The sequence below is a fragment of the Rutidosis leptorrhynchoides genome, chromosome 7 (genome assembly GCF_046630445.1).
Source record: "Rutidosis leptorrhynchoides isolate AG116_Rl617_1_P2 chromosome 7, CSIRO_AGI_Rlap_v1, whole genome shotgun sequence".
In the NCBI taxonomy this organism is placed as follows: domain Eukaryota; kingdom Viridiplantae; phylum Streptophyta; class Magnoliopsida; order Asterales; family Asteraceae; genus Rutidosis; species Rutidosis leptorrhynchoides.
Genome location: NC_092339.1, coordinates 68,605,367 through 68,631,146, shown reverse-complemented (window position 1 = coordinate 68,631,146; position 25,780 = coordinate 68,605,367). Strand labels below are relative to the sequence as shown.

Below are 25,780 nucleotides of genomic sequence, written 5' to 3'. Positions count from 1 at the left end.
GGGGTTGACGATACATATAAAGTTCATCGGGGTTGGAATTAGATTTCTCTATTTTTATGCCCTTTCCCTTATTATTTTCTTTTGCCTTTTTAAATTCAGTTGGGGTAATTTCTATAACATCATCGGAATTCTCGTCGGAATCCGATTCATCGGAGAATTGGTAATCCTCCCAATATTTTGCTTCCTTGGCGGAAACACCATTGACCATAATTAACTTTGGTCGGTTGGTTGAGGATTTTCTTTTACTTAACCGTTTTATTATTTCCCCCACCGGTTCTATTTCTTCATCCGGTTCCGATTCTTCTTCCGGTTCCGATTCTTCTTCCGGTTCCGACTCTTCTTCCGGTTCCTCTTCGGGAACTTGTGAATCAGTCCACAAATCATTCCAATTTACATTTGACTCTTCATTATTATTAGGTGAGTCAATGGGACTTGTTCTAGAGGTAGACATCTATCACATAATATCAAACACGTTAAGAGATTAATATATCACATAATATTCATATGTTAAAAATATATAGTTTCCAACAAAAATGTTAAGCAATCATTTTTAAAGAAAACACGGTCGAAGTCCAGACTCACTAATGCATCCTAACAAACTCGATAAGACACACTAATGCAAATTTTCTGGTTCTCTAAGACCAACGCTCGGATACCAACTGAAATGTCCCGTTCTTATTGATTAAAAACGTTCCATATTAATTGATTTCGTTGCGAGGTTTTGACCTCTATATGAGACGTTTTTCAAAGACTGCATTCATTTTTAAAACAAACCATAACCTTTATTTCATAAATAAAGGTTTAAAAAGCTTTACGTAGATTATCAAATAATGATAATCTAAAATATCCTGTTTACACACGACCATTACATAATGGTTTACAATACAAATATGTTACATCGAAATCAGTTTCTTGAATGCAGTTTTTACACAATATCATACAAACATGGACTCCAAATCTTGTCCTTATTTTAGTATGCAACAGCGGAAGCTCTTAATATTCACCTGAGAATAAACATGCTTTAAACGTCAACAAAAAAGTTGGTGAGTTATAGGTTTATCCTATATATATCAAATCGTAACAATAGACCACAAGATTTCATATTTCAATACACATCCCATACATAGAGATAAAAATCATTCATATGGTGAACACCTGGTAACCGACAATAACAAGATGCATATATAAGAATATCCCCATCATTCCGGGACACCCTTCGGATATGATATAAATTTCGAAGTACTAAAGCATCCGGTACTTTGGATGGGGTTTGTTAGGCCCAATAGATCTATCTTTAGGATTCGCGTCAATTAGGGTGTCTGTTCCCTAATTCTTAGATTACCAGACTTAATAAAAAGGGGCATATTCGATTTCGATAATTCAACCATAGAATGTAGTTTCACGTACTTGTGTCTATTTTGTAAATCATTTATAAAACCTGCATGTATTCTCATCCCAAAAATATTAGATTTAAAAAGTGGGACTATAACTCACTTTCACAGATTTTTACTTCGTCGGGAAGTAAGACTTGGCCACTGTTGATTCACGAACCTATAACAATATATACATATATATTAAAGTATGTTCAAAATATATTTACAACACTTTTAATATATTTTGATGTTTTAAGTTTATTAAGTCAGCTGTCCTCGTTAGTAACCTATAACTAGTTGTCCACAGTTAGATGTACAGAAATAAATCGATAAATATTATCTTGAATCAATCCACGACCCAGTGTATACGTATCTCAGTATTGATCACAACTCAAACTATATATATTTTGGAATCAACCTCAACCCTGTATAGCTAACTCCAACATTCACATATAGAGTGTCTATGGTTGTTCCGAAATATATATAGATGTGTCGACATGATAGGTCGAAACATTGTATACGTGTCTATGGTATCTCAAGATTACATAATATACAATACAAGTTGATTAAGTTATGGTTGGAATAGATTTGTTACCAATTTTCACGTAGCTAAAATGAGAAAAATTATCCAATCTTGTTTTACCCATAACTTCTTCATTTTAAATCCGTTTTGAGTGAATCAAATTGCTATGGTTTCATATTGAACTCTATTTTATGAATCTAAACAGAAAAAGTATAGGTTTATAGTCGGAAAAATAAGTTACAAGTCGTTTTTGTAAAGGTAGTCATTTCAGTCGAAAGAACGACGTCTAGATGACCATTTTAGAAAACATACTTCCACTTTGAGTTTAACCATAATTTTTGGATATAGTTTCATGTTCATAATAAAAATCATTTTCTCAGAATAACAACTTTTAAATCAAAGTTTATCATAGTTTTTAATTAACTAACCCAAAACAGCCCGCGGTGTTACTACGACGGCGTAAATCCGGTTTTACGGTGTTTTTCGTGTTTCCAGGTTTTAAATCATTAAGTTAGCATATCATATAGATATAGAACATGTGTTTAGTTGATTTTAAAAGTCAAGTTAGAAGGATTAACTTTTGTTTGCGAACAAGTTTAGAATTAACTAAACTATGTTCTAGTGATTACAAGTTTAAACCTTCGAATAAGATAGCTTTATATGTATGAATCGAATGATGTTATGAACATCATTACTACCTTAAGTTCCTTGGATAAACCTACTGGAAAAGAGAAAAATGGATCTAGCTTCAATGGATCCTTGGATGGCTCGAAGTTCTTGAAGCAGAATCATGACACGAAAACAAGTTCAAGTAAGATCATCACTTGAAATAAGATTGTTATAGTTATAGAAGTTGAACCAAAGTTTGAATATATTATTACCTTGTATTAGAATGATAACCTACTGTAAGAAACAAAGATTTCTTGAGATTGGATGATCACCTTACAAGATTGGAAGTGAGCTAGCAAACTTGAAAGTATTCTTGATTTTATGAAACTAGAACTTTTGGAATTTATGAAGAACACTTAGAACTTGAAGATAGAATCTTGAGAGAGATCACTTAGATGAAGAAAATTGAAGAATGAAAGTGTTTGTAGGTGTTTTTGGTCGTTGGTGTATGGATTAGATATAAAGGATATGTAATTTTGTTTTCATGTAAATAAGTCATGAATGATTACTCATATTTTTGTAATTTTATGAGATATTTCATGCTAGTTGCCAAATGATGGTTCCCACATGTGTTAGGTGACTCACATGGGCTGCTAAGAGCTGATCATTGGAGTGTATATACAAATAGTACATACATCTAAAAGCTGTGTATTGTACGAGTACGAATACGGGTGCATACGAGTAGAATTGTTGATGAAACTGAACGAGGATGTAATTGTAAGCATTTTTGTTAAGTAGAAGTATTTTGATAAGTGTATTGAAGTCTTTCAAAAGTGTATAAATACATATTAAAACACTACATGTATATACATTTTAACTGAGTCGTTAAGTCATCGTTAGTCGTTACATGTAAGTGTTGTTTTGAAACCTTTAGGTTAACGATCTTGTTAAATGTTGTTAACCCAATGTTTATAATATCAAATGAGATTTTAAATTATTATATTATCATGATATTATCATGTATGAATATCTCTTAATATGATATATATACATTAAATGTCTTTACAACGATAATCGTTACATATATGTCCCGTTTAAAAATCATTAAGTTAGTAGTCTTGTTTTTACATATGTAGTTCATTGTTAATATACTTTATGATATGTTTTCTTATCATAGTATCATGTTAACTATATATATATATCCATATATATGTCATCATATAGTTTTTACAAGTTTTAACGTTCGTGAATCACCGATCAACTTGGGTGGTCAATTGTCTATATGAAACATATTTCAATTAATCAAGTCTTAACAAGTTTGATTGCTTAACATGTTGGAAACATTTAATCATGTAAATATCAATCTCAATTAATATATATAAACATGGAAAAGTTCGGGTCACTACACATAGTGTGTGGTTCCCATAATACAATCTGGCTGGATTAGAGTAGCAAAATTCAACCCACCGAGAAATGCTCGGACAAAGGCGGCGAACTTCACGTAACATGACCGTACGATCAACTAGATTGAAGGCATTTTGAAAATCAACTAATAACATAGAGAGGCCAACATCAGAGCCACGATCCTCAATCAACCGATTCACAGCATGAAGAATTGCCTCACCACCTGAAGAAACACCAACACCAAATTGAAGACCATCGAAGTAACTTCCCAAAGACTGGCCAACCATAGCCGCGCCAACCTTCGAAACAAGACGTCGCCAAACAGTACCCACAGCTATAGGACGAAGACCACCGCCGGGCTTGACAAGCGGTGTGAGGGGAGCACTAGCTATATACTCTCCTAATTCCATAGGGCACCTTCCAGCTAGAAAGAGATTAACGACCCCGGTAATAGAGCCAACCAACTCATCCGAGACTGCCACAGCAGCACCACTCAAGCAATCCATAAATATACTAAAAGAAGAGAGAGGCTTCGCCGTTCTATCAGGGAAAACGACACCCCCCTCCCCACCCCATTTTTCAGTTTAACCCCCTCAACTATAACCAACTTGCAAAAAAATACACTAAACTATGGGGGTAAAACACAAATTCTCTTACTTAAAATAAAAACTCCACCCAACCACTTCGACAGCCCGTATTTTCCTGTTCGCCACGTGTTAAATTTTTTCGACAGCACCGTTAAACTCGAAATAATTTTATGAACAAAACGAAACTAACTACGTTCAAAACGGAGACTTTTTAAAAAACGCTAAACACAACGCCTTCTACAACGGCCTTAACACATTACGTTAAATATGAACACGCATGCCGAAAGTCACCGCCGCATCGCGCGGGCCGAATCCGGACTAGTATATATACTAAATGTAGTGAGAATGTTTGTAGTTTTAGTTATATTGGATTGTAGTTTTGAGTTTGCGTTCACATTATAAATGGCCCCTTAACTTTGGTTATATTTACACAACGACCCTTTAAGTTTAAACTTTTTTAGGAGTTAAAAGTGTAAACATATAATTTTGTTAAAAAAAAAAACTAATTCCATCCGAATTTACAACTGGCCTTATCTTCTCGCTCGGTGCGAGTTAAATTTTTTCAAGCCACCGTTCAATTACAAAAAAACTTACGAACCCAACGGGACTAACTATACGCGAAATGGACAATTTTTTAAAAAACGCTAAACACAACGACAACCCGTATCTTCCCGCTCGCCACGAGTTAAATTTTTTCGACGGCAACGTCAAACTCGAAATAATTTTATGAACAAAACGAAACTAACAACGTTCGAAACGGACACTTTTTAAAAAACGCTTAACACAACGACAACCCGTATCTTTCTGCTCGCCGCGAGTTAAATTTTTCCGACAGCACCGTTACACTCGAAAAAATTTATTGAACAAAACAAAACTAACTACGTTCTAAACGGATACTTTTTAAAAAACGTTTAACACAACGACATCTAAAACGACGTTTAACACATGAGCAGTGTTCCCCTCTGTAAATAGGCAACACTATGTTAAATATGAATACGCAGCCCGAAAGTCCCCGCCGCAATGCGCGGGCTGGTCCGGACTAGTTAATTACTAGACTAGATGAATCAACACTAATTCAAGTCTAAACTTTTTTTTTTTTTTAATAAAAATAAAAACGAAAGTAATTCCTTAAAATATATATACATCAATACAATGTATCACGCTGTAAACATCGTGGTTTGATACTTTCAAGTTGGTTGTATCATAGCTCGACTACTACCCATGTACATGAAACTCGAGATATACAAAATTCTGAAGTGAAGTGAAGAGTTGATCTACCAATTCATGTTCTCAACTTTGCTTCTTACAGGAATAAAAACAAATATTGCTGAACTATAATAACAAAAAATGTCACTCACACCGGTATATTTTGACAAATTTATAACTTTACAACTTACATTTTCGGGACCGGTACCATACCGAACGTACCACATTCAAAATTTTTGAATATATAAATACCGAATACCATACCAATTGTAGTGGTACGGTACTGGTTCGATAGTGTACAAATAGGTTATCGGAAATTTTGGTACCAATGGATCCCTAATTTGATTTACTTTTTCGCTAAAAAAATAATACTTCGCAGTTACAAGTTTTAATTTAAATTGGGCTTGTGTATGGGACTGGGCTTAATAGCTATTTGACCTCTAACTAGCCCATTTAGTTACTCATTTAGCCCATCTAAAACCACTACGTTTCCGAATTTTCCCCAAATTGTTATTTCATCCAATCGTCCGATCACCGGAAATCATTCACCTTCCGATCCACTAATTTTAATTCAGGTTTGTTTCATAATATACACTTTTATGTGAAATATATCTCCGCTTTACAATTTCTTAAATTTTATAAGCTAGCATCAAGTATCTCCTACTTAATTATGTAAATACTTAAATCTGCTCATTACTATCTCCTACTTAATTATGTAAATACTGAAATTAGCTTATTTACTTCCATTTTTAGTTTATTTTCTATTAAGTTATATATATTTTACGTATTTTTACAAATAGATATAGTTGTTATGCTTGTAGAATTAGGTGAAAACTTGTTTAGGGTTAGTTTTATAACACATCTGATCTGTTAGATAGTAAACAAGTTCCTTTTTCCCCTAAAAATGTGATTTATACTTTTTTAGTTTTTATGTATAGCTTTGTAGTAGTTATTATCATAATTATGATGTTTGTAAGATAAAGTACTCCGTATAAATTAAGTTTGAATTTTGACTGTTATAAAGCTGTAAAGATAATTATTTGTGCTTTTAATAATTTGATAAAATTTTGAAGGAGAATGGCGGAGTCCGGAAATTCGATGTTGTATTCTCTTTTGCTATTTGTTGTTACTTTGTCACTTCAAGAAATGTATAGAGTGAAGTTAACATCGTCCGAATTGTTCACCATACTTGGAGGGTTCACTAGTTCTCTAGTGTTTCTTTTCTTACTGACGGTACGTTTTATTTTTAATCTTATAAAGATAAAGATGGATACTTCAATTTTTGTGTCTCTTTTCATGGCGCGTAACACTTTCTTCATGCTATTATATGTAAGAGTTACCTTTTGCTTTGTAGTTAAATTGATCTGAAAATGTGATGATCATAAAAAAGCTAGAAGGTTTTCCCTGTTCGGGCTACTCGGGAGGGCGAGTAATCCGACCCCACACTCTGATGTATGCAGCCCATGGATTACTCCCTAGCTGTTTCCAACCCTTCCTTGGCCACCACTAAATATGATGATCATAACTTCCCATTTTATTTTTCGTCTTTATTATATATGAATGTAATCATGTATTGAATGTTACTTTTATTTCTGATCGTGGAAGTGGTCGTACTTAGTTTTTACTCTATGATTATTAAGAGTTCAATGTTCAGTTGGATTGAGGTCATAGTTGTTTTAAGAAACAAAAGTTGCTAGAGCACTAAGTCGAACGGCTAAATTATAAATATCATCTTTTACATTCTATATCTCAATTTTAAAGTTGGTGTCTTTTTTAATAACAAGTTAGGTTTATATTCTGGTTGCTAGTTTTGTTGAAGAAAACAAGGTAGAAATTGAAAAAGAACACATTGTGGTTTATTCGGTTTGAACTTTGGTCTGTTTAAAGGGATATGGTTAAAGACCTCCTCTTACTAAGGAGTCACTTATGTAACCATGAAAACAACAAAATCAAGTTTATAATTTGTTAACACTTTTTTAAATTCATTGTCATTAGAAAAAGTTATTATCTAGATCTGAGTTCTTGCCACTTCTCATACTCGCATATTGGTGTACTATAGTGGAAGAAATTTCCAGTCTTTTTCTTAGGAAATAAATTCCTATAAATTCCATATATATTCTCAACCTTGACCCAAAACGAAAAGGGACTTAAATACATTGTGTTGAAAATACTTGTATTATATTATATTATATTATTATATTATATTATATACTACTGAGCTTTCACTGTTCACAATGGCTAATGGCTGCGCACTGTAAATAACCCCACTTTCAGGTGTAAATTCGTCATTTGCCCTTTTTTTTTAGAAAAAAGAATAAAAAAGATTTGAAAACATATTTTTTTAATCTTTTCTTTACGACTTTGTTTCCACTTTCTTTTTCATTCCTTTATTTTTTTACGTTCAATTAACTGACCATTAACGATGAAAACCTCACCCTCCGATTAATCGGAAAAACCACCCCGCAGCGAAGCGCGTGTATTTTTTCCTCATTTTACACAAAAGTGGACTATCCGACTATGAACAGGATCACAACCGGTATTAACAAATTTATTGCCTTATATCATCATATGTGTTGAAAATATTTATGAAAAGATATTGCATTTGTATGCTGTTGATGATAAAGTGCTGATACGGTTTTTCTGTTTCCTGCAGTTCATTGGAAATTACCAGGAAACTTCTGGTGTTAAGACCGGATGGGGTGCTGGTGAGATATTTGCTTTGCGAATTTCAACTGTTTTAAAGAATTTTGAATATAGATTATAACCTACTTGAATTGATTTCATTACAACATGGTGGAAACACAAACATAATTCAAATTCAATTTGAGCTAATTATATATTGAACTTGTGGGGATATTTCATGAATGCAATATATCTAAAATAAATGTTTCTTGATGTAATTAAATTTATATTTTTAATTGTAAAAGTAAGTGTAAAAATGTGAACAAACGTAGATTGTGTGAAATGGAAGATATTTTTTTTGTGGGATATTCAATCCGATCTGGACTTTGTCGAACAATATGATAATTATTAATCCTTGATAAGCATCGGCATAGCATAATTATTTTGATTATTTTTTAATTTTTTTGTCTGCAGTTATTCTAGCTGAGGCTGTCGCTCTCATTGCTGCTGGAACTGTACATCGAGTTTGTATAACGACTTGGTAACTTTTCTTCTCATGCTAAACTTTTTACCGTAATTTTTTTATATACGTACGTAGTATTATTCCATAATCACTGAAATTGCTTATCAATAAAGGAACCCCCTTAGTTTATAGGATGAAACATGCACTCATAGGGCCTGTTTACTTTTTTCTCATTAAGTTACATATGGATAAAGATGGCAGTATGGATATAGAATGACTATATGCAGTAATCAGTTAATGAATAATCTTGTTTACTTATTGTGCTGAATAAATGGCCTGAATAACTAAAAAGACAATTTAAATCAGATACAAAATATAAACCAAAGTAAAAATAAAACAACATTCTTATAATATACCAATCAATCGAACTCGGGTCAAATAAGTTATGAATTATGGATCATTCTATACGATCCAAACTCAACAATAAACCAACACATTAAAATGGTTATTTTAATAATGTGAAAATGGAAGAGTGTCAACGTGTCCTCAAATAGATAATTCTAGATTCTTAATACTCGTTGTGATATACTACCATCACCATCTAAACCTTTTTATATCTACCATTACCACCAAAAGGATAAACATAATCCAACATCCACCATCGTCGCCATACCACCACCACCATCTATAGTTGTGCTTTCATAGTTTTGATTCTACGAGATTTTTGATACGAAAATGGCAGTTTCATACAAGTTATTTAACTTTTCATTCTCTTTATTTTTTTAATCTGGCTTTCACTTTTCTATAATCTGATTTGGGATGAGGTTTTTCATTTGGGTATAGCAGATTAGGTTTATGATGTTTTAAATTTGAAGTGAATTTATTTTGGGTGCTTTGATTTAGAGATAAATGGATCTTGAGGGATGAAAGAGGGTATGATAGTCACAATTTTGGTTGAATGGGGAGGACACCCCTTTTTCAACTGACCAATAAGCATTCAATTTAGCACCTCATTTGGAATTAAGTTGGAAGTAACCAGACATAGTTGGTGTCCGAATAAGGAGTCCATTCAACTCAGTCCAATAAGTTAAAAAGAAACATGCCCTTAGTTGGATATAGCAATATAAAAGGAATATGGAAAAATAAAGCTTAAGAAATCAGGGCATATGTAGTATGGCATTCATTAATTTAGTATTGTAACCCATTCATCTAAAAATGAATCAATTTGGGTATAATATATTATTTAAAACTCAAATAAACTTAGTAATTGGTATGGGAGATGATATCTCCAACATTCATTTTACTTGTTCCACCACAATTTAAAGCTTTTTTCCTTAAATATCCCTCAATAAATTATAACAAAAAGTTTTAAACAATTTGTGTAAGCTTTTCATTAAGGGCAGTTTAGTCAATTATAAATGGGTGGTGGAAATATCATCTCCCAATTGGTATGGTCAAAAAGCAATGGAAAGGTATCTAAATGCTTGTGCTCTCCATATTTTCGTTATTAATAATAATTTCATTATTATCTTAATCCTAATAATATAGTTTTTGCTATCATGCTAAAGTAAACTAAACTAAACTATCAGTTATTGTTTAAACTGATTTTTCTTTTGGGCACAGCTTCCTGTTCTCTGCTGCGTTATTGTACGAGGTCAACAAGATTTCAGGTGTTGCAGTTTCCAAAAGTGAACCGAAAGGTCGAAGGCACTGAAGGAAGGCTTTTCTCATTTATCAATACTTGCATCCGTTTTTATCTCATCGTAACCTTCACTTTACGGTAGATATAACGGTGTAGACTGGGTTATACTTGGCTTTTATGTTATGGATTATCCATGGAGCATGATAGCAAGTAGGAATGACAACGGATCAGATTATGTCATATTCATATTTATAACAATTAACCAAAATTTTCATCTATATTGATATCCAACTGATATTAATTCATCAATCCATTTCCATAACTAATGTATTAATCGGGTCAACGAATATTCACCGGATAATTTATCGTTAGATATTTTTATCCAACTTAATACTATTAAAAGCCATATTTTTTTATAAAAATAAAAATATATAATTATTTATAAATATGTTCCTAACGTATAAAACCTACATGCTTTAGATAGCCTAACTGATTAATTCGTTGTAACTTGTGTGTATTATACAAATATACGATCAAATGACAGCATAAACATCATATCATACATATTAAAATATGATCATCTATAGAGGTATAGAGGTATGTTGATCGAGATATCTGTGTTAAACTTGGATGGAAATATCTGGCAATTAGAAATATACTCTGTAATATATTAAAAATTTAACGTAATAAAATGGTGAAAAGAATATGTATACATCTAATGAAATACAGTACCATATATAACCTACAGTATGATAATATATTAATATGGGAATATAAGAGATCTAAGGGGTTATTATCGCTACATCTGCTTAGTCAAAACGGGAGATGATCGCAACGGGTGGTTTAGTCCCCCTCGGGTGATCCCAATCGCTGTCCAAAAAAAAATTGTATTTGAAATTACATCAAATTTAGGGTTTAGAGTTTAAGTTTTAGGGGTAGTATTTATTGTTTAGATTTTTTTTTTTTTTTTTTTTTTTTTTTAAAGTAGTTTTTCTTTTAAAGTAGTTTTTACACTTTTTTGAGTTTCCTTTTCTACACGTCTGGGTTATCATACATTTAATGTAGAATAACCAAATATGAGGTTTTTATTTAAAATTTAGTCTGGTTGACCTTAAACCCTAACTTTTAAGCCCTAAAATATATTTTATTAGTCGTTACTCATTTTTCACTAGTTTTAAGTCATTTTATATTATCATACATCTGATAACCCGATGTGAAAAAATAATTTTTAAAAAGCTATTTTTTAATCTAAACAATAAATACCAACCTCGAAAATCCGAAAATTTGAAAAACTCTAAACCCTAAATTTAATATAATTTAAAAAATAAATTTATTTATCCTCTTATCCCAAAAAGTTGTGCTTAACTCTGGATTTTGTCTCATGATAATATATTTATATTTAAATAATATTATGTTCATATATTTAAGCATTTCGGGTGAAATCGTACATCCATGGATTAATATTTGTCATCCATTTTCGAGCCAATAAACATTCATGCCCATATCCATAAATAATGTTCATCCATTTAGATCATCCGTATCCGCTTTAAGCAGAAGATCATCCGTATCCGCTTTAAGCAGAGCGCGAATCAGATCAGATAGATATTCATCGGATCGAATGTTAGTTGTCCCAAGTAGTAGGGCTGCAAATGAGCCGAGCTACGCGAGCTCGGATCGTTAAAAGCTCTGTTCGAGCCGAGCCTTAGCGAGAGCCTCAATTAGAACATAAAATAGAGCGCGCTTAATAAACGAGCTCGAGCTTCAGATATCGAGCTCGTTTAAGCTCGCGAGCCTAAACGAGCATGTTTATTATTATTATTATTATTATTATATATATATATATATATATATATATATATATATATATATATATATATATATATATATATATATATATATATATTGCAAATCGACTTTGACATATGGACCCGGGTTTATAAGTGGTGGCACCTTGCCCCTCCTGCTTCTAATATCAATATGGACGAAACCTTGATAGGCAATGGATACAACTTCTCGTCAACACTCTGCAAATACCTTCGGCAATCAGTTGAACGGGTCACATGCTATATGATATGGAAAACTCTGAACGTTGTTACTTTTGGCAAGAATAAAATGGCATATGCAATGGACCTAAACAAAATACAACTTAAAAGCTTAGAGTGGAAAATGAGATGTCTCTTGAGTGACATAAATGGCTCTCAAACCCCTTTATCCTTCGATGTGTGCGTATCAAACCGAGTTGGAATTGGCTAAAACTTAATCTGGAGATAGTCTCTAATACAAGTTCATTACGAGTTCGAGATGTAGTGCCCCACCTTTTACTGATGTTTCGTTTCCCCCTTATTTAGATCAAGTAAATTGCAAGAGTGTAGCTATATAGTTTGTAAATGAGCTCGAGCTTTTAACATGAATCACGAGCCGAGCTCGAGCAAAAATTTTAAGTCTCGAATCGAGCATAGCTTGAGCTTTTTGAATACTAAACGAGCCGAGCTCGAACACTACCAAGCTCGGGCTCGGCTCGGCTCGTTTACATCCCTACCTAGTAGTAAGGGTGACTATCCTCTTTAAATTCTTCCAACACACAAAAAAAAAAAAAAAAAAAAAAAAAAAATATTAAATAAACTCCAATGCTTGATTGATTGTCTTGAATAAGAGATCATGGTTTTTATTTTACATGTAAGATTGTTATGTTTTATGTAATGCAAGTATAACATAAGGACAATTCCCACAATTCCAGCTCAATAAGAAAAATTTCAATAGCAGGAAAATTTTATTATGCTTTCAATTTAATTCCATCTGATAATAGCAGAACCCCATGAAAGACCAGCACCAAACCCTGCAGTTGCAATAGTTTGACCCGATTTAATCTTCCCACTACGCACGGCTTCATCTAATGCTAACGGAATGGAAGCCGCACTTGTGTTACCATAGTTAGCCAAATTTGAAATAATTCGGTCTGCGGGGATTTCTAAACGCGTTGCAACGACATCAAGGATCCTCTTGTTTGCCTGCAATTATTTAACTAAAAATGTAAAACATTCTTGTGGTGATAATCAAAATGATACTTTTAAATGTACACGTGTGTGTATCTCTCATACCTGATGGAGCACTAACCAATCAACGTTCGAACGAGTCATCCCTGCATTCTCGAGTGCAATCTCGATCGACTGTGGGACCACCTGACATGCAAACTTAAAAACTTCTCTACCATTCATTTGGAGAAATGAATATGAAGAGACCTTTGGAGGAAATTCGACAGCTGAACCATTAGTACCGAACAAGCCATCTGTTTCATTCTCTTTAATGCTTATGTTTAAATGCCTGATTAAAAAAAATATAGTTTTATGTGCTGGTTAATATTTTGACAGATAAACTGTTCATTGACCATTTTTTGTAAAATTTGGACTAAAACCTGCTGCCTTCACCATCAGTGTGTAAATCAAAACCAAACAAACCATCTTCATCACTATCACAGGCCTACAAAAAGTTGCAACAACAATCCATAAAAGCTGCAAAATTTCTACAAGATATAGGATGATGATAATGTGTGCTCTTCAAGCCTTCAACCCATTGAAAAGTCTTAGCATTAATTGTTATTAGTGTAAAGAGCCATCTAAAGGTGACAAAATAGGTAGGTTATGTCAAAACTATTAGAATGGAATATTGGTGTTAGAATATCAGGATTGGTCCAACTCAATTGTATAGATGGGTTCGGTCTATTAGGTTAGGGTTTCTCCATTGCACCCTATTGTATTCAAGGTTGAAAAAGATGCGGGACAGAGACGAGTCTGTCGGGATCTTGAAAGGTCAAGTCGGTCGAGAGGTTGAGACAAACGTTGACCAACGTTGACTTTTAAATACAAAATATATGGAGTATTAAATATAACAAACATAAGTATTTTAAACATTATACATGTAAAAAATAAATGATCTACAATTAAGATGTTGTGTTAGTTTAAATAATATATAAGTTAGTGTTTTCTAATTACTGTGTTAGTTTATATACTCTCTCTAAATACTATGTAAGTTAGTTTAAATAAATGATCTACAAATAAGATGCTGTGTTAATTTAAATACTATGCAAGTAAGTCGGTATTTTTCCCATTAAATGGGCTTGGAATTTTCATTTACATTAGAACGAAGTCTGACAAAAAGTCGAATTTTGACCAACTTTGCCCCGGCTTTAAACCGACTTTTACCTGCCTTTTTAGCGTTGACCAACTAATATAACGTTCTTAGGCGAAACAGGACGGGCTAGTCACCAAACCGCAACAACGGCCGCCGCAACCGCCATTTGTAACCATGATTGTATCAATAATACACAATAACCTACGGGGTTTACAATATTCTAAATGTTATCAGTAGCTTTTATGTTGAACATGTTATTGGGCTAAAGCAGTCCTAACAAAAGGTTCCTCTATCCGTCCAAACAGATAATCTAAGAATGTTTACAAAGAAGCTAAAGTGAGTTATGTTGATCCACAAACATGCATCCTTTTCTAAAAGAGAAAATAAAATAATATATATCTAGTATGTTAAATACAACTAATAAGGTGGTACCATCGCAAGAGGCTTCCAACCCATTTGTCTCGTTTACGACAAACTATTACCCATATTGATCCATTCATAAAAAATGGTCGGAATGTACACTTTTAGCACCGATGATCTATTGTGTAATGTAGATGACATATTTAATATTTGCTAAGAGTAATCATCAACAATCAAAAACAAAAAAAGGGTACCATACAAAGTTACAATCATACATACATACATACAAACATACCTGAACCAATACAGCACCAGCACCATCCCCAAATAAAATACAAGTCCCTCTATCCGTCCAATCAAGATGACGAGTCAGGGCATCCGCACCAATCACGAGAACATTTTTAAATCCACCACCTGTGGGTAACGTTTCATAATTATCAATTCCCGATTAATAATCAAATTGCACAAAGAATGAAACTTTACCTCGAATATAGCAAGAAGCCGAGATTAGGCCCACTAAAAATCCACTACAAGCAGCTGTAATATCAAAAGCTGGTGGATTTTTCGTACATCCAAGTGCTGCTTGTATCTGCCATCATATCCAACTAACAGATTCGATAAAGTTTTCATAACACTTCATTTTTTGAAGTCTAATTTAGGTAGTTTACATTGTTCGATACTTCAAAATTCATGTGAAGGGGTTTTAAAAGATAAAGACGTATGAATCAATACCTGAGGAGCATTACCGAATAGATCATCAGGGCTTGAGGTGCATAACAGGACTAAATCCACGTCATCGGGATTAACTTTTGCCATTTCGAGTGCTTTTTGAGCAGCCTCAACAGACAAATTAGCCAATCTATCCTTCCCTATCAACACACAATTCGAATTAACGGGTATTTATTGTTTTAATGGCTAAATGCGGATTCTCGACAAGGGTTAAAAAGACGAAAACGTTATAACTCGAAGAAGTTGAGAACGTATACTAAAGAACAAATCCTCTAGATGTAAAATTAGGACAATCAAATTTATATATGTATGCTAATAGTATTTTTCTAAAACCATATTAACCAGAGTAATCTTAATTAACTGCTACAGTGCGACAAGGTAGAGACACTGTTGTGAAAGTTGGCTGATGCGTCGGTTTGGGGACTACCCGTCACGAATCGCCCAAAAACGCTTTAAAAAGTTGGTCAACGCTAAAAAGTCAGGATGAGTCGGCCGAGTTGGACCGAGTCGGGTCTAAGTCGGTCAAGTCGATCAAAGTCAAAGTTACGACAAAATTTATATATTTTTTAAAATTAGATTTGTGCCATACATCTATGTTTGAATTTATGTTATGTTTGATATATTTATGTGTAATATATATGTTAAATTTATGTATTACTAAAAGTCAACATTGGTCAACGCCCGTCTCGTCCCTCCATGGTCCCGACCGACTCGTCCCCAACTTGCGGCTTTGACAACTTCACACCTTTTCCTATCGTATGTATCCATATTAGAAAGTTCTATTTGTTTCTGAAACTCTGTTTATTTATTTAATTTTTTTTCTAATGTATATCATAGTTTCTAATGTATGTATGGAACTTCCTATAAACCTGCTATTCTGCGTCTTGACAACCGGCATAAATGCATACATTATAACTTTAAGAAAGTTTCATACATACAATACAACTTTCAAAACATTGATACATACAAATATACAATAGGAGAAAGTGTAACTGTAATACATGCCGATACTATTATTCATATTCATAATTCATTCATATTATTATATACACTAAAAATGCTTCTTAAATTTTAGGATACTAATGAAGTAATACTCTCCAAAGTTGACAAGATGAGTTTGTGTACCAAAGGGGACTTGATAGAAAAGCTAGTAAGCCGGTAACAGTCAAAAATGGATTTTAGTACTTCAATGAAGAGGTCGGGTGGGCCCAGCCATCAAATTTACATTTATACGTTATAATTAACTCGTGTTGGATAAAGTCTACAAATATACACAATCATAATAATAATCTACAGGTGTTGGTCATAAAAAGGACTTACGACATTTGAACATTTAGATGACTATCTCCCCACATAAATATTAACGTTGTGACCTTCTTATTTGACTCTTTTAGTATAACACATTTGATGCATTACGAATAGAACATAATCAAAATAGATTCATATGTATAAACTGATAAGTTTTGTAAGTGCAAACTAACCTGTAAGAACTCGTCGATTTCGGATTCCAGTTCGCACAGCTATCCATTCATCATTTGTATCAACAATTTTAGATATATCATCATTAGAAACTTGAAGATTAGGTATAGCAGAACCACATCCAACTAATTTGCAGCCCTTTCCAACAAGCCTGAAAGTATATTAGAAAATAAAAAAAGTTTTTATTTATTCCGAAAATATGAAAAAACAAATGAGTTTAACTATTCAATAATGACAAACAGCGAGAATATTATGGATTTAACGAAATACTCACAACTAGAAAAACAGATTATTGAGAAAAAAAGTATTAACATTTTTCATGCAAGCAATGGCAAAAATAAAAAAATAAAAAAATAAAAAAAATAACATAATATTTTGAGATAAAAGTAACAAATATCTGAATCCCTTAACATTTACTCTTTACAAGAGACTCTCAAAACTATAGAACACCAATTTGAACAACATATCATTTCAAACAATAAAAACCAAAGTTATGATAAAAAACAATAATTAGAATATATATAAAAAAAAAAAAAAAAAAAACTAACTTTATCAGCAATCAAATTACACTGAAATAAGTATAATTTAAAAAGAAGGAAAATAATTCATTTATAGCTACAGACCTTTTCAGGTTCCATTTTTAACATTTAATTACCAAAGTAGCATGCATTCAACTGATTCATCATTCACAATTAACAGAATACAAGTTAAAAAAAATCCAAACTTTATTTAATATTCAACCAATAAGTACCTGGAGGGTTGAGATTTAGATGCAGATAGCTGATCAGAACCTTGAACAGTACTGGAACATGATACCCTCATGGAGATTGCATCAGGGGAATAAAACCCAGATGGAGCTGAAACCCTCATTTTGTTCACTTGAGGAACTTTAGGAGTAAAAACCAATGATGCAATTTCCATTATATCTGCAGATAAACACAAATTACAGCAAATTAATGACAATAAAAAAAAAGGAATGTTCAAAGCTTTTAATGCTAACTACTATTCTTGGTGAAACAATGGCAGCATTAGACACAAGAATTATGTATATAGCTATGAATAAAACAAGATGTGTTTGAAATTATGTTACAACAATTATCTTGGGTTGCTTGTTGATCAAAATTTAGGTGTAGTCGAAGTACACCAAATATGCCTGAATAAATAGTTTTCAAAATTTGGACTTGCTGCTATTTACTGACCACTGACAAATCGATATTTTTGATTTAATCCCTAAACTTTTCAAGTATGGTGGTTGTGGTCAATCAAGTTTTTTTTTTCATTTGTAGGTCCCTGTCTTCTTCTATTCATTTTGGTCAATCGTATTGTAAAATTTTGCGATGTAGTTTACCATCTTCCCTTTTCATTTGTTATTGAGCGCTGTCTATCAAGGATGATTCATAAAATGTACCTCATATTCAAATTGAGTTTTGGCTAATTCAAGTCTTTTTTGTGTCGAGTGGTCGTCCATATTTTATTTGTAATTGTTTGGTGGATTTGACGCATGGGCGTATCTACATGTATTGGTGTAGGATCAAAGGATCCCACTACTTTGAAAATTTTTTATACGATGTATTCTTCAAATTGTATTGGACACCACTAAATTTAACTATGAGACCCCATATATTTTTAAATATTAAGGTTTTTAGAGGTAAACAACCACTAAAATTCCCTTCAAATATGATTAACTTTAGAAGAAGAAAAAATTAGACCCTATTGAATTTTAATCCTGGATTCGTCACTGGTTTGGCCACTATAAGTTTTATAGGTTCTTGTTGTTTAAGGTTGGTTTCCATCTTCATCTGATTATGTTCTCACCTTCAAATGCAAATTGACGTTTAACTTCTTGGTGAATATCTTGATTCAAGTTGAGCGAAGTTGCGATTTTTGAATGTTGCAAATGTGTTTTTAATGTACATTTCGTGTTTTTCAATGTTGTTAGGGCCTTTTTCACTATTAATTATGTCGTTGGGACTATTTAATCAGAATATATAAATCTGAAGCACTATATAACACAATTAAATATTTGATTCTATTCAAGTTGAATTCTGTTTTATGTCAAAAAATGAAAATTAAAAATAAATAAAATGTTACTCAATCATGATATTTATGACGGCTTACTATAAAATGTTTTCCCGTTGTTCTATTGGCATGATGGAAGCCATTATTTTCCGGCAAAAACGAAAAAATTTTATAAATAGAAGGGATATCATTCAAAAGATGAAAACCCTCCAAAACATACAACGCGAGAAACTACCAAACTAAACAAATAAAAAATAAAGACTAAAGCTCGCGACTCTAAAAACTAAGCAATCTAGAACATACACACGACAAATACCTAAAACCAACAAAAATAAAGAGAAACAAATAGAGAATGAGACCAATCTAAGAGGCGAGCACGAGATTAGAATCATCTAAAAATCACCCAAAAATCACCCAAAAATCGAACGGTCGCGAACCAACTAGCCCGGCCATCAAATATCCTTAGAGAACACCCCAACTTTTTCTAACACGACACCTTGAACCGGTTTATCTTTTTTGCTTTCACTGTTGTTTTCTTGGTTTAGTCGTTTTCTTAGGCTGCCATCTTGCACATCATCTAGTAAAATGTTAGAAACGCCTCATCGGACATTGGCTTCTTTCCTCTACATTGATCAATATTTAGTGTAACAGAAGGGAAGCTGTCATCAATTACCTCGTCCTTAACAACGAAACCATTAATTAAAGTTTCAACGTCACAAGGTTACCCTTTTTTAAACAATGAGCCGATGAGACCACCAAAACCACCTTGTTTGTATCGCAATCTTCAGGCGAGTCCTCTAAAATATTTACCAAATCAAACACCGATATAGAAGAGGGTTCAATCCCAACTAAAATATCGTTATAAAGGGGTCTAGGCGACAATTCAACCAAGGGTGAAACAAGCGACAAATTGACCTCCGAAACCAGCTCGAACTTAACTAGGAGTGGCAATGGATCGAATATGGATCGGGTGATCCTATATTTATATCCATATTCATATCCATTTAATTTTTAAAATCCATATCCATGTCCATTTAAATATAATTCATTCATCCATCCATATTCATATTTGTTGGATTAAACGTGTTAACGGATATCCGGTGGATGTTAAGTTTTTTCAAAGATATTCCTATTGCGAAAAGAAATCATTAAAGTATTTCGAATAAAGATATGTAATATACTATTCATATAGTTTTATCTTCACAAACTATGTTTTCGATAACATTTTAATAGTTTATAATGTACATTAAACCTGACAAAATGGACCTAAAGTCTTAAAAATGGGTCCATTGGGTTTACTTGAAGACCCAAATGAGTCCAAGCACATAATATAACAAATGTCTAAAAGACCCAAATGGGTCCAATCACAATACAAAATTATTTGAAGACCCAAATGGGTCCAAATGGGTCCAAATGGGTTCACTTCAAAAGATTTGTTTTTCGGCGCGTGTTTTTCGGAGCATGATTTCGGCGCGCGTTTTTCGGCTGCCGTATACGGCGCACGGATTTCGGGGCGCGTTATCGGCGCGCGATTTCGGCGCGCGATTTCGGGGCCCGTTTTCGGCGCCTGTTTTGGGCGGCCGTTTTCGGCGCGCGATTTCGAGGCGCAATTTCGGGGCCCGTTTTCGGCGCACGATTTCAGGGCGCATTTTCGGGGCCCATTTTCAGCGCCCGTTTTGGGCGGCCGTTTTCGTCACGCGATTTCGGGGCGCGATATCGGGGCCCGTTTTCGGGGCTCGATTTCGGCGCGCGTTTTTGGGCGCGCGTATTCGGAGCGCGTTTTCATCGTGCGTTTTCGGGGCGCGTTTTCGGAGCCCGTTCTCTCCGCGCGTTTTTGTCGCGCGTTTTCGGCGCGCGTTTTCTCCGTGCGTTTCCGGCGCGCGTTTTTCGGGGCGTGTTTTCGGGGCGCGGTTTCGGAGCGCGTTTTCGGCCCGCGTTTTCGGCTCACAATTTCAGCACTTTTTCGGCGCGCGTTTTTTGGCGCGCGGTTTTCGGCGCGTGTTTTCGGCGCACGTTTTCTTCGCGCGATTTCGGGGCGAGATTTCAACGCGCGTTTTCGGGGCGCGTTTTCGGAAGAGATACATCAAAAAATATAAACAAGAAAATTTTTACTAGCCCGACCCAACCGACCCGGGTCTTGACCCAACCCGACCCGGGTCTCGACCCAACCCGTTCGACCCATTTTAATTCTGACCCGTTTCGACCCATGACCCATTCGACCCGAACCCATTTGATCTTTGACCCAACCCGACCCATCTCGACCCGTTTGCCAGGTATATACATATATAACGATATGTAAATGTATACAGTATACGCATATATTTAAGTAAATATGTAAATATTTATATGTATATATGTATTTCTGGTGGTAAATGAATATATCCGTAGATGATAAATTATCATTCATATCCACTATTTTTTTACATTTACCATTCATTTAGATCATACATATTCATTTAAAAGGATCGGAACGAATGGCTATCTGATTGACATCCATTGGGATCCTTAGACTCAACAACATCCTTTTTAATATCACTGCCACAACTCCCATTGCATAAGGGCCACAAAAACAGCCCAAAACAGACCCAAAATCATGGCCCATATCAGAATCACGGCTCATAACAGGAACATGTTCCACATCAGAAATACTAATATCATGTTAATGTTATGCTAATCTTCTTTTTTCCATACATAAAAAGAATAAATTTACATTATGTTATATTTTGTAAAAAAAAGAGTAAATATTAACTTTTAAATAAATTAATGAATTAAATCGCAACCATCAATTTAACCCGTGATGCAGATTTGTTTCTCTTAAGATCACCATTAATTTTAATTTCCATTAATTAATGATTTGGTAACTGGTAATTCAAATAACAATTATTCTCTTCTTTATATTATTAGTTTATTATTATTATTGTTTTTGTTTCAACTTTTGAAGTTATGTGTTGTTTTTGTTTCAACTATTGATGTATTGTACTGTTTGTTTATAGTCATGTATGCGTATATTGAAACTTTTACATGTACATGACGTAAACTTCTATTGGTAGATATTAGGGATGGCAATGGATCGGATATGAATCGGGTGATGTCGTATCGACATCTATATCTATTTAGTTTTTATTCATTCATATCCATATCTATATCCGTTTAATTTTTGGTCATCTATCCATATCCATATACAGTGGATTAAGCGGGTTAATGGATATCCGATATATATTCAAAAATGTTATGATATTTTCTAATATGCGATTAAAATAAAAACATAGTATAGCAGAAATAAATATAACATGACATAATCAAAATCTATCCATAAGAATGCGTAATCTTTGTCGAAGGTATAAAACAAAATTTGTTAAATTTTACTATAAAACATGGATTATGAAAAATTAAATATGAAATTTGTAAGTTTATTTTATTAGATATGCTTGTTTTTATTGTAATACATTTTATTTATTTCATTATAAGGTTGAAAATAAAATATAAATATAACGGTAAATGAACTTGTAATAGTAAATATGTAAACATATATCTATATTTATGTATTTGTATATGTATTTGGGTGGTAATGGATATATCTATGGATGAAACTTTTCATCCATGTCAATATTCATATCCATTTAAGTTCATCTATATCCGTATTCATATCCATTTAGGTTCGTCTATATCCATCAAGAAGCGGGTGGATCGGGTGGATATTCACCGAATCGGGTGGCCATTGTCATCCCTAATAGATATATACGGTAGTTGCTTTACAAAAAAAAATTATTTATTTATTTATTTACTACTATTATTATTATTATTATTATTATTATTATTATTATTATTATTATTATTATTATTATTATTATTATTATTATTATTATTATTATTACTATTATTATTACTATTATTATTACTATTACTATTATTATTATTATTATTATTATTATTATTATTATTATTATTAATTATTACTACTAGTACTATTATTATTATTATTATTATTATTATTATTATTATTATTATTATTATTATTATTATTATTATTATCTATAGTATCTATTAAATCTCTAATTTGATGAAATTATAAATACGCTATTTTCTTTGTTAAAAAAAATTTAAAATAAAAAAAAATTAGAGGACACCACCTGTTATTATAAGCTAAATTTTGATTCTTCTCCTTTCATTACATACGCAAAGTTAACAAAACTTTGTTAAATGAGAACTCAAAGGCTGCTTCATGTTATTTTCAAAGGTTTGTTAGATGTTAACCTAAAACTACGGCTTTGTAAATCTACTACCCGTATTTGCGTATGGGTCATGGGAGTGGGTTCAACGTTCATTTTGAGTCATGTCTTTTATAGGGTGGTTTAATAAGGCTATATTGGTGGGTTGAATCTCCAAGGCATTAATTCATTTATCTTCAATTGAATTCTCGGATGATGACGGGTATGTCAAATAATATTAGCATGTTAATTGTATAATATATGTAATATTATGTACAACTTTATAATAAAATACATTCATGACCATATGTACAATATTTGAATTATTATTTACAACATTATGGTAAAACACCCTCATGACTATATGTATAATATTTGAAGGATTATGTACAACCTTATGATAAACACTCACATGACCATATTTACAAACTTTAAAATAAATTGTACAATCTTTTACAAAACACCCCATACACATGTACAAACTTTGAAGTATATTGTAGAACTTTCATATAATAATTTAATTTAAAAAAAATTTCAATAGACATTTGTTATTACTAATAATTATGATTATGATTCAAAATATAAATACTCAAATTTTAACCAAACTTTATTATTACTATTTATTATTATAATTATAATAATAATAATAATTATTATTATTATCTATAATTTCTATTAATATTATTATATTATTCAAATATGAATTCTTTCTACGAGATTAATATCGTTATATATATATATATATATATATATATATATATATATATATATATATATATATATATATATATATGTATGTAACATCCCGCCTTTTTCCATTTACTTTTCCGTTTAACTATTTTAAAGTTCGTTATATATTTATAACATCTTTCGTTAATACGCGTTTTAAATTATCTCGATTAGGTAATTCACGCACCCGATTCAAACTTGAGGGACTAAAATTGACACGGGGCAAACTAGTTGACTAGGTCAACTAGTCCACCCCAAATCACCACCATTCAACCATCTCCATCTCTCTCTCTTTCTCTCTAGCAAGAACACACACACAATTACCAAATTCATTCAATCATCATCTAAATTCGATCTAGGAGGCTTACAACAAAATAAATTACATATTCGTGATCCTCTCTTCATCCTCTTCATTTTGGTACCAACCTCATCTCGTTTGGGTAACATTTCTAAAACTCTAGATTTCTCTAAATTCGTGTTTTTGACTTGAAATGGTGCTAGTTAGTGTCTATGGCTCATTGTGATGTCGTGTATGTAATTTGTAGGCTCGATCTTGTTATTTGGTGTAACTAGCATGAACACTTGAAATGGGTTAGTTTAACCTTTGATTTTGAATGATAAAATGTGTTTAGATGTTAATGGTTGTGTGTTCAAAGTGTTAGTTACTTCATTAACTTCGTTTTGGTGTGTTGATTGACATGAAAACCTTACATTAACATGATTATTGGTTTTGAGATTTTGGTTAGGGTTTGATAAGCTTTATATGAACTTTTGATGTATCAAATGCTATGAAATATTGTTGATAAGTGTTTTGTTGCAACGTGTGTTTGATTACCTTCGAAACGGCATATCATACATGTAAATTGGTTACCCGAATCATGAAATGCGTTTTTAGAACTTGAACATTTGATTATGAACGTTTAATACGGTTTTGGGTTGTTGTAGGTGTTAAATTACTTGTTGAAATGTGTTTAGTTGTCTTCCTCATCAAATTACCATCCCAACGGTATAAAATACTTGACTTGATTGTTTGCGGATCATAAATTGTGTTTATTTGGTTTTTGGTTCGTGTACTTAGAAACTTACTGCATCAGACTGGAATACCAACCTGGACGCCGTCCAGATCCTTGGACGTCGTCCCATATTTCAAAGCTGGACGCCGTCCATATATTTGGACGCCGTCCCAGCCTTCAAAGCTGGACGCCGTCCAGAAAATATGGACGCCGTCCAGATACCCTGGCAGGCCACTGTCTTCGTTGGTCATTTTACGGAAAATGTTTGCTATGCTATGGACCTCCGATTCACATGTAACTTGTTCTAACATGCTCATATATGATTAAAAACCTCAGGAAAATAGTTCGGGACCCGACCCGAACGTGTTGACTTTGACCCGACCTAAGTTGACTTTTATTCAAACTTAACCAAATGATTGTGCAATCGTTCTAACATGCTTTTATATTTGTACCTCGCATGAAACATGACAATTTGATTCACATGCTATTATGGTCGAGTCTTAACGAGCTATAGGACTAATTGAACATTTTTGACCTATCGTGTTTACCGTTATTGATACAACCTATTGTTTAGGTCAAGACTAGCATTGTTCTTTGCACACGGTTATTTGTTGAAGTACTTTACTACTCGTGCACTCAAGTTGAGATCATAGTCCCACTTTTACTCTTTTTGAACTTACATTTGG

General features: G+C 32.9%; 2 protein-coding genes across 3 annotated transcripts; one reads left to right on the top strand and one right to left on the bottom strand.

Annotated features, from left to right (window-relative positions):
- The first annotated feature begins 6,171 nt into the window (after positions 1–6,171).
- On the top strand, positions 6,172–10,748 carry LOC139858623 (uncharacterized). Of its 2 annotated transcripts, none has more exons than XM_071847456.1 (5): positions 6,172–6,277; positions 6,776–6,935; positions 8,356–8,407; positions 8,799–8,865; positions 10,411–10,747. In XM_071847456.1, the coding sequence occupies exons 2-5, from the start codon at positions 6,780–6,782 to the stop codon at positions 10,499–10,501; spliced, it is 366 nt and encodes a 121-aa protein (XP_071703557.1). In that variant the 5' UTR covers positions 6,172–6,277; positions 6,776–6,779; the 3' UTR covers positions 10,502–10,747. The 2 variants fall into 2 exon arrangements, with proteins under 2 accessions (XP_071703557.1, XP_071703556.1); XM_071847455.1 differs by lacking the exon at positions 6,172–6,277 and adding an exon at positions 6,295–6,374 and having other exon boundaries at positions 10,411–10,748.
- A 2,330-nt stretch (positions 10,749–13,078) lies between these two features.
- On the bottom strand, positions 13,079–18,237 carry LOC139857424 (beta-ketoacyl-[acyl-carrier-protein] synthase III A, chloroplastic-like). The gene is made up of 9 exons (XM_071846176.1): positions 18,216–18,237; positions 17,877–18,051; positions 17,128–17,276; positions 15,650–15,786; positions 15,401–15,506; positions 15,213–15,331; positions 13,842–13,906; positions 13,528–13,750; positions 13,079–13,437 (listed from the first exon to the last, which is right to left on the bottom strand). The coding sequence occupies exons 2-9, from the start codon at positions 18,044–18,046 to the stop codon at positions 13,216–13,218; spliced, it is 1,191 nt and encodes a 396-aa protein (XP_071702277.1). The 5' UTR covers positions 18,047–18,051; positions 18,216–18,237; the 3' UTR covers positions 13,079–13,215.
- Positions 18,238–25,780: the final 7,543 nt, after the last annotated feature.